Source organism: Prosopis cineraria, unplaced genomic scaffold, assembly GCF_029017545.1.
Source record: "Prosopis cineraria cultivar Desert tree isolate PC_DT_omini unplaced genomic scaffold, ASM2901754v1 PC1, whole genome shotgun sequence".
NCBI classification, from domain to species: Eukaryota; Viridiplantae; Streptophyta; class Magnoliopsida; order Fabales; family Fabaceae; genus Prosopis; species Prosopis cineraria.
This window is the reverse complement of record NW_026555332.1, coordinates 6,495,553-6,506,440: the sequence shown is the minus strand read 5'-3', so window position 1 is coordinate 6,506,440 and position 10,888 is coordinate 6,495,553. Positions and strand designations below refer to the sequence as shown.

The 10,888-nt window shown below is 30.3% G+C and overlaps 1 protein-coding gene across 1 annotated transcript; it reads left to right on the top strand.

The window, feature by feature from the left end:
• The first annotated feature begins 729 nt into the window (after window positions 1-729).
• Window positions 730-7,311, top strand: LOC129288738 (protein DETOXIFICATION 14-like). Its single transcript, XM_054925473.1, has 6 exons — window positions 730-957; window positions 3,101-3,645; window positions 4,183-4,269; window positions 4,393-4,449; window positions 5,686-6,130; window positions 7,240-7,311. Exons 1-6 carry the CDS (start codon window positions 730-732, stop codon window positions 7,309-7,311), a joined length of 1,434 nt encoding a protein of 477 aa, XP_054781448.1.
• Window positions 7,312-10,888: the final 3,577 nt, after the last annotated feature.

Below are 10,888 nucleotides of genomic sequence, written 5' to 3'. Positions count from 1 at the left end.
CTAATCAAACTTCATTAAAATTGTATGCCTACTCTAATAACTATAAGATCAGATTATTATACTTTTAAGCAAAACAAGAAAAACAATTAATTAACATATGGCCTAGAACAATTAATTAGCTAAAGAGCTCATAGCATTAGAGAAAATGGACTAATATTATTATATACTATTAGATTGTCTAAGTGTGAGTAGATTTAAGATGATGTGGGAAGTTCTATATTGAATAAAGTTGAGTTTAATAACTAATATATAATAAAAAAAAGGATCCATAAACTTGAGCCTTGAGATTTTGAATTAATTAAGATGTGATGCCTTTTTGCTACTTTTGCCCATCTCTTTCCTTCCTCCATTCCTGGACGGTCGCTCTCTATTCCTAACATATACCAATGGTAATTATTTATATATTCATTCATGTCATTTCATTTTGAAATCTGAAAGTTTTATTTTATTTTTTAAAAAAATAGACTAATATTATTATTATTATATATATATATATATATCTATATTGCAATATTATTTGTTCATATTCGTATCATACATTTGAAATCTAAAAGTATATGTGTACATATACAATAAGCCATGTGATATTTTCACTTGTGGAAGCAATGAAGAGCTAGGTCTCTTAGCTTGACACAGTTAAGGTTGTCTCTTTGTAGATTCCAAGGGCAGATCTAGGAAACATTAAGGCATAAAAATCTGTGAGTCTCTCGATTCATTAATTCACCTGAGATGGAGGGATCGTCAATGGTGAGAAATGATAATGAGAAGAAGAGATCAAGATGGATAGAGGAAGTGGAGAAAGGAGGAAGGATAGCGGCGCCGATGGTGGCGGTGGCGGTGGCGCAATATCTGGTGCAGGTGGTATCGCTGATAATGGTGGGACACTTAGGACAGCTCTCTCTTGCCAGTATCGCCATTGCCACTTCTCTCACCAACGTCTCTGGCTTCAGTCTCTTGGTATATCCCTTCCTTCATTTCTTTCAATTTTTTTTTTAAATACAATTACTCATTATTCATGAGCCGAGTCGGGTAGGATCACCTTGGCGGCTACATACCCATGACTCAAACTTGAAATTATTGGTTAAATTAACACAACTCTTTTATCAATTGAGCAATGTGCTCGTTAACTATGCAGAGAACAGAGATTAAAAAGCACATGAATATTATAAAATTTTCATAAATCTTAAAGCTAGAAGTGTATGACATTTATATAACATCTATACTTTCTTGATCCTATTTGTAAGGCACTTCTAATATATTTTATTGGAATTAAAAAAATTTAAAACTTATTAATTTTGTCTAGAAATGTAATAATTTCTTAACTTCAATGGAGGTTAAAAGGGAAATTTGTAATGAAAATTTAATAAGATGACTTATAAATAAGATAAAAAAAATTACTATTTCTACCATGTAAATAGGACCAAAGGTAGTATATTAAATTTAGAGATTCCATCATTTTTGAAAATATTCATTAACAATTGATATTTCATAAATTCATAAGCTGGCTTTTCTAAAATTTACAAGTGACAATATTAAATTTATGAAATTATTTATTCATTTATAATTAACTTTTCATTTATTCATAAATAACATTTCTTGTTTTTTTTTTTGCTCAGAAACATTTCTTGTATTTACAGCTTGCTTTTCTTAAATTTATAAGTGACCTTTTATTAACTATTTCAATAATTATTTATTTTTAATCACGAATAAAGATTATATTCCTTTTAGTCCTTGCTATTTCAATAATTTAAATTTTTTAATTGTCATTAGTGCCTTAACAAGATCCTACATTATTATCATTTTCCCTATATATATATATATATATTTTTTTTTTGAGTTAATATGCAATTCCATTAAATTTAAACAAATGTCTATCAAATGAGGCTTAATGTGTTATTTTTACCAAATGAGGGTAGGAGAAAGAGGGAGAGTGGAGTTTGGTGAAAATTACACATTAAACCTTTATTTTTTAAAAAACTAATGGATGTTTGTTGAAATTTAATGGTGAAGTAAAATGATCTCAACTTTAATTGTTTAGAATTTAAAATGTATTTTTTAAAAGTTTAGGATTTAAATTACTATTAGACCTATGATTTAGTGTTCAAATTGCATATTAACTCTATATTTTTTTACCCACTAATTACTTGTAATATTTTATTTCTTGGAAGAGGAACATTGAAGAAGAGGAAATTAATAACAATTATATTCCTAATAAAATTAAAAAAATTAAATTGATAATATGGATTTAAATAACTCTAAAGTCAAGACTTTCATATGTAAACAAAATATTTAAATTTTAAATGTAATTCTCAATTTACAATTATAGTTTCTATTTGCAACTGTCTAAATTAATATTTGTAATTCATTTTCAAAAAACAATTATTGGAGTCTAATTATCATTAATTAATTTTTTTTTTAGATTTTACTGTCATTCTTCCTTATTTCTTTCTCCTGTATGTATATTATTAATTCATTGTTTTTCTTGGGAGAATGACAATTTCAAAGGACCCTACCAGCTCGAACCCGTGCCCATGTGTTTCAGCCGAAGCATAAAACCTTGAGACACGAGCGAGCCAGTAACTAACTCCTTCCCCCCCCCCCCCCCCCCCCCACACGAGCGAGCCAGTAACTAACTCCTTCCCCCCCCCCCCGGGAGGGGGGGGGGGGGGGTGTCCTCTCAATTTAGCATAAAGTCACAAACTTCATAGCTTCAGCTTTAGATTTGTTGTGTGTTTGTGTTGGTCTATATTTCGTTTTTGAAGTATGGAAGAATATATTTTTGGAAAATGACAAATAAAGACAATGTAATACAATTACAATTCAGTCCCTCAAAATAGTAAAATTCAATTTAATGATCATGGTCTTTAATTTTAATTAAAATAATTTTCCATGCGAAAAACACCGTTGTCAGAGACTCGTCGATGACCAGATTCGGCGCCAGCTGCCAGATTTTTCTTCCATATATTATGATGATATGAATACTCTATAAATTATTTGTTTAGCTTAGTGATATATATATATATATATATATATATAATACGATTATATGAATATTCTAATTATTTGAGGGTTTTGTATCATATATATGAATGCGGAGCAGTCTGGAATGGCAGGTGGATTAGAAACCCTATGTGGCCAAGCTTACGGAGCAGAACAGTATCACAAACTAGGGATCTACACTTACACTGCAATTATCTCTCTCTCTGTGGTTTGTGTTCCAATCTCTCTTGCATGGAGTTTCATGCACAAATTACTCCCACATTTAGGTCAAGACCCAGTGATCTCCATGGAAGCTCGAACTTACTCCATGTGGCTCATACCTGCACTGTTCGCTTCTGCAATTCTCAAGCCTCTCTCCAGATATTTCCAAACTCAGAGTCTGATCTTTCCCTTGCTTTTAAGCTCCTCTTTAGCTTTGTGTTTGCATGCAGTTACGTGTTGGAATCTGGTGTTCAAGTTAGAGCTAGGGCTTGTCGGTGCTGGAATTTCTTTTAGTGTTTGTGCTTGGTTCAACGTGATTCTTCTGGTGTTGTATATGAAGTATTCTTCTGCATGTGAGAAGACTCGAATCGGTTTTACGAAGCAAGGTTTGCTTGGCATGTCAGAGTTCTTCCATTTTGCTGTTCCATCTGCTCTTATGGTTTGGTGTGTATTATCTCTCTTTCCTTCGATCTTTTTCTAATTTTATGTTAGCACTTAGAGCTGCCAATAAGAGCTGACCCGTTTTTTATGTGTCCAACCTTTAAAAGCTCAAGCCTATAAATTTGCTTAATTTAAATTGACCATATTTTTCAAGTTCAGCCAACATTGACAGGGTTTAGGGTTGGCTTGAAAGTTCACATAATTTTTATTTAAATTTCTAGTTATGTTAATTAATTTATACTTTAAAAAGTTGTGTCATTTTCATATAGTAATTCAGAAATGAAAATGAATCAAACAATTTCAACTATATATTTTTTGCAATGTTAAAGTCATTAATGAGAGATAATGTAATGCAAATAGGAAAAATTTTCATTTAAATATCGATAGATTCAAAAATTTATTCCATGACTTAACTACTTTTTTTTTTTATTCTAGTGAGATGGTTAGTACTGTCTTATAATAAGAATTAGAGTAGTGTGTGTGTATATATATTATTGTGATGATTCTGAAATTTGATTTAAATCTTCAAATTTTGAGTAGCCTAAAGTGGTGGGCATGCGAGTTGTTTGTATTACTGGCCGGACTCTTTCCAAATCCAAAGTTAGAGACATCGGTCTTTTCTATATGGTAAGCATTTAACTTGCAACTTTTGTCTCCATCAAATTAATTAATTAATGTACGCAAAATCTTATGCAGTGATTGGATATTATGACATATTACTTTGTTAATTATTTCCTTTTTCTGTGTCAGCCTTACAATTTCAACTTTGCACTTCACCATACCATATGGGTTTGGCGCTGCTGCTAGGTTTGTTACTTGCTAAACCCGTCATTACAGCTTAATTCCGTTTATTTAATTAGCTCGATCGACATTGAACTTAGAAATTTCTTGAAGTTTTTTAGAAAAATAATTAAAGTTGGAGGGCCATAATTAGAATAAGAGAGAATGACATTTAAGTATCCTCTAGGAACATTATTTATGATTAAGGATCATGAAATTTTGAAATTTTAAAGAAGGACCATACTCATTTTAATTTTAGCATTTTCAGCTCTAAGTTTTTCAATGGTCATCTTAGATGTTTTTAATACCCTTGTTCCATAGTTTTATTACTGAACAATACTTGCACGTCTTTAATTCTTTTCAGTACAAACTATACAAAAGATGAGTATCGCAAATACCTAAGGTGACTAATATAATGAAAAAAATTTAAAAAAAAATTGAGTATTGAAAATGCTAAAAATGAGTATTGAAAATATGAATTATGAGTACTGAAAAAATTTAATAAAAAAATTAATTCCAATTATAGAATGTTCTTTCTCTAAAATTATAGAATCTTTAACTGTAATTAATTAATAATAGCTTGAAGGTCCTTAAATATCATTTTCCCCACTAAAAATACAGCAGTAAGTACCACCAGGAGACAGACGATTCTCTCGAAATGCAAGAAGGCCCTAGGTGGAGATAGAAAGAGAGAAACATAAGAGTTGAAAATTTAAATGTGTCGGGCCTATTCAGGCTCGGCTCAAATAAGCCTGACTCTTTGAGAAACTCGAATAGCCAAGCCCGACCTAAATACTTGAATTTATATTTTTAAAATCATTTTTAATTAATTTTTTCACTATAAAATTAATTATTTTATTTTATAAAAAATATAAAATATATTTTTTAATACTTAAATGATGCATAGGACTCAAATATATGGTATTTTAATATAAAATAACCTAAAATTTAATTAATTAATTAATTAATTAATTAATATTTATTATATTTTATAAAAATAAAATATATTTATTTGGGTATTCGGACTTCGGGCTAGCTGAATAAATCCAAACAAAAAAAAATTATATTTTTTAAGCTCAATTTTAATTTTTTTAGTCAGATTTAGATTAGTCTGTCAGACTTGATTTCAATTACTGAATTTAATATAGTCTATGTCCACTTGAGGATCTATGTATAGGTCTTATCTAACGATGTCGCTCTAATTAACTTGACCATAAGGAAATGAGTATAATATAGTTTGTTGATGATGTGATGATGAGACAGCACAAGAGTAGCGAACGAGGTGGGTGCAGGGAACGTGGAAGCAGCGAAAGTAGCAGTGGGAGTGTGGATGATAGTGGGAGTGACGGAGGGAGGCATAGTGAGCGGAACCCTATGGGGACTCCGACACGTGTTGGGCTATGCCTTCAACTCCGATCACGAGGTTGTCCGCTACGTGGCTTCTATCACCCCTCTCTTGTCTCTCTCCATCTTCTTCGACTCCTTCCAGGCTGTTCTTTCTGGAGTCGCCCGAGGATGTGGGTGGCAGCACGTGGGAGCCTACGTCAACATTGGAGCATTTTATGTCGTCGGAGTTCCTGTCGGAGCCTTGCTTGCCTTCCCTGCTCATTTCAGAACCAAGGGCCTCTGGATTGGCCTCCTCTCTGGCTCTCTTCTCCAATCTTCCCTCCTCTCTCTTATCACTTATCTCACTAACTGGTCTTCACAGGTAATTCCTTCTCCATCCTCCCCCTTTCTCTCTCTCTTTATTTCGAGAGAATTCAAACAATGCAGAATGATAGTATAATATCATAAAATAAGAAATTAATCACAGTTAGGCTCACCAAAACTTTTAATTAAAAAAATGAGTTGTAAATATGCATTGAGACAATTTTAAATGAGACTTAATTGCAAACTGACTGTTATTTTTAGAATTTAAATATAATATTTGTAAATGGAACTTTTGATTTTGCAATCAATAAAAGTTGGTGAGAATTTGGCTTATCATTCACAATATTTGTAAATATTTTTATTAATGTTTTGAGCCTTAAGGAATGTCTTAATTCTAGAGATTTTAGAATCCAATTTATGTAACTTTTCAAAAGTAAAGGAATTTTTAAATTTGTAATTATTTAAATTAATATTCACAATTTATTGTATAGAAAATTTTGTAGGAATTTATATGTCATTAATTTCCTCTCTTGAAACTTCAATGTCTTTATCCCTTCAAACAAACTTTGAGTGAGAATATAATTTTAATTCGTCCCTCAACCTTTCTTCAATTAATTGATTCAATTCCCAAATTTTGTATCAAAACAACTTAATTCCTCTAGTTTTTTTGAGCACAAAACAACTCAATCTTTATATGTTTTTTTTGTCTCAGTACAACTTAAGTCTCGTTTGGTTACTAAAAAAGAATGGAATGAAATGAATTAAAAAAATTAAAATTAAAATTAAAATGATCAAAAGAAATACATGAGTACATTCATAAGAAAGAGAAATAATTTAGTTCATGAAGTTAAAAATCATGATTTATGAGATTTTTGAATGGTGTGTGATAATTTTTACATTTAAAATATATACATTAATGAGTGGGGAAGGGTATTTAGTTAATTTTTGTTTTATATTTTTTTAATTTATTTTACTACATTCCTTTTTAGTAACTAAGTGAGACCTTAGTTCATATAATTCTTTAATTCAATAAATTATAAGAATTATAAATTGTATTGAACAAAAAATCAAAGACTAAATCAATGATTAAAAAAATTTAAAACTAAAAGTTATATTATTCCAAAACTTTAATATCGGTGTGTTAAATCGAATATCTTGGTTGTGCAGGCAAAGAGGGCAAGGCAAAGAATATTTGATTCCAGATCTCCGGATGCGAATGAAACAGTGAACCATCCTTAATCAATCATATGAACAATAATCCTGCGATGAGTACTTGATCTTGGCTATGCTATGCAATTATTCATAACTATTTTTATATACATCAAATGATACTAGAAAAGAAAATTGGATTTTTTAATATAAATTTCTATTAAAGGCAAAATCTCAAGGTATATGGTTCCTGTATCTGATCTGATTTTCTTTGGTAATGCTTTCTCGATTAATTTTGAGATCCAAAATGATTACAAGTTAAATCAGGTCTCCAGCGTAAAATTCTCAATTATAGTTAGGAAAATAAAATACGAAAAGTGTCAATTTGTTTAGGGTATATTTGATAAATAAATACAAAAGAGAGAAATATGAAAAAAAAGATAACAAATTTAATTTATTTAATATTTATTATATTTTTTATTCTTTATTTACGTCCCTATTTTGATTAAATTTATATTTAATACATAAATCAAATTATTTCAGTTTTTTACATACACAACATGTAAATAAAAACAATTATTGATGTAATTGGGCTTGACCAAGTGAACAAATTGGGCTAGCCTGTTTTTGGGTAACAAAGAGGGCTTAGACGGAAATTAAAAATACCTATATAAGCATCAAAGGGAACTGGGCTAGAATTTGAATTACAGTTATGATGTGTCAGGAACCTAAAGTGTCCCTTTTAAAAATTTTGCTATAACTCCCTGGTAGCATAGTAAATTAAAGTTCAAATTTTTATAAGAAGACATGTTCATATTTTGAATTCAACAGTACCTTGAATAAGATTGTAATAGGAGAATACTTGTAAATAAAAAAATTCTTCCATAACAAAAAAGGCTTCAATAAAAAAATCATTAATAAATTCTATAAACTAAAAATAAAATAAAATTGGAAATATAATATATAATTTAACCTAAAAAAATCATGATAAATTTCTTTTTCAAGAACTTGGCTCTAAATTAGGCTAGATTCAAACAAACAAAATTAAAAATAATATGAATGTTATTAAAATGGACGTGGTACTATAGTGAACCTGGCCCAAAATTCACACCCTGTAAAGAATATTCCACGTCGTGGAACTATTCTTTGGTTCAATAATGAGTGTCGCAAATCAAGTTATAGTCATTGCTTGCTACGTACATTTACATCAAATTAAACAACAACACTTCCAATTTTTTCCGCTGAATGCAACTTTTGAATGTCTCGTCCTATGTAAAAAGTTTTCTTAAAAGGCAAAAAAAAAAAATCATTTTCTCTAAATTAAGATAAGAAAATAATGGCATGCACAAGTCATAGGATGATTGAGGACATGTTTAATGTTTGCAATGGACATGGCCAGAGTTTGATGGTTGTATTTAATAGAGAGACAAGAAGAAGAAGAATTTATATTTCCGTTAAATTTAACAATGTTCAAATCTAAATGGGTTAAACGGGTTGAAGTACATGTCTACTAGGGAAGACATAATTCGTATATCTTGAAGTATTATCAACGAAATGTCGTTCCAATATTTTTAAAAAGGCTAGAATATCATGATTCATTTGGTTACATTAAAAAAATATGTTGATATAAAAATGTTATATTGTTAAAATATAACAGAATATTGAAACATTATCATGAACACGAAATAAATTTTTTTTTTAATATGAAATATTTTTGTTGAAAAGGGGGAAAGATAGAAGAAGGATGTAATGGTGAAGTGTTTGATGGTGGTGTGGAAAGTTGTGGTTCATGAAGTGGGGCAAGTTGAGGATGATGTAACATTTGTTGATGTTTTGAGAACCACTGTTTTATTGGAAAGCGACCAACTGTATAAGATCTATAGACATTGGTTTCCTAAATTATTAAAGTTGAGATGAGACTTTTGTATTAAAATTCACGATGATAATGCCAGCTGTGTGGTTGGATTGAATACAAGGAACTTAATTTCTCTCTAATAATGTTATATAAAGCTAAGCCAAGGAATTAATAAAATTGAACCTAGTCAAAAAGATTAGCTTTTCACAACGTGATAAATTAATATTTAAATTTTTATTTCAAGAGATGTTCACATCTAATGTTAACTGTGGATTGAGTTTTTAATAAAAAACATATTTATGAGCTATAAAAAAAGCGTGAGACGGATTCATCATTGAATAGGTTAGGATGGGGGAATTGAAATCCTTAAATTGGGGCTAGGTACAATCCTTTTCAGCATTTTGGAGGAACGACATGAAAGGACCAAAGGATTGAATTAAATCTGAATAAGTACCAAAAATTTTAGAAATTCAAAAAAAAACCAATGAGTTTTTTTTTTTTACAGTGAGTTGGTTTAAAAATTTACTACTCTTGTCAAATTAAAACTAGAATCAAATGAAATTCGCTAATTTGTAAAGGAAATCATTGCTAACAAACATATTATACCATTTCCAATGACTTAATTTGCTACCCTCATACTCTTATTTGTAACACTTAAAACATGAATTTGTAGGTAAGATCCGTTAATTTGTGTAGAAAAACAATTTTCAAATAATGATAATTTGACAAGTTTTTCTTTTATAAATTAGCAAATTTTACTCAATAATTTTTGTTTTAAGGGTGTTGTAAATAATGGAATAATAAGAGTAGCAAACTTTTAAACCTTCACTAAGACATTCAGTCCTTATTTCAGATTTCCAAGTCTTTTGGTCCTTCTTTAAGCTTAATTCAATCTTTTGGTTCCTTTAATGTCACTATTTCTCAATGGCATCCTTCCTTGCCCCATTGCGTCCGTCTTCAGTCATATGTTGGAATATTGTGGATGGAAAAAAAAAATCTGGTCTTATAATAAAGTTGATATCATGGTATTTATTATTTGGTGGAATAAAAAGTTGAGGATGTCAATGTGCACGTTTTTTTTTTTTGGGGGGGGGGGGTAGGGGGGTAATTTTGAGAGCGTATGTGCTGTCCTCGTTAATAATATTGCCCGGACGGGACCATTCTAGCATTGATCACACAATGTCTTGTGGTCTCCAACACTGATCAATAGTAGTGTGGTCTCAAATGCTTGATAGTCATACGCGCATATGTGTATTTTATTATTTGGTCCCCAAGTTACAATAACATGATTATCTCTTTTAGTGTGTGTTTGGCTCCATGAGATCTACGTGGAAGCAAACAAACATAGCCTTCGCTGTTGGATCTCTGAGAGTTTGAGCTTCTCAATGGCATTAAGGTTTTGACACTTCATGCTTCAAAAGGAGTGTGAGAATATATGACCAAACACTACGTGTTCTGGGGTTTGGGGGGGGGGTTCGCAAGAAGAGGTTTTTATTGGATAACATTTTTTATATACTTTTTTAACTGTCTTCTTTTTCTCGTTTATTTTGAGTGATTTAGAGGATGTGGATATCTCTTTTTTATTTTTTATTTTTTCCCATTCCATTTATCTCTAATGTATTGGAATGTGTCCGCTAGTTCTGAGAAGTCATATGAAAATCATATTTGCTGTTGGCCTTCGGTCATTTTCTTCATCAATTAACAACTGGTTTTATCTCATTTTATCTTATCACCTACTTGTGATTTATGGATAATATAATTTGGGTAAATAAATTCTAAAAGGGTTACAATTACAAAATAAATTTACGAGAG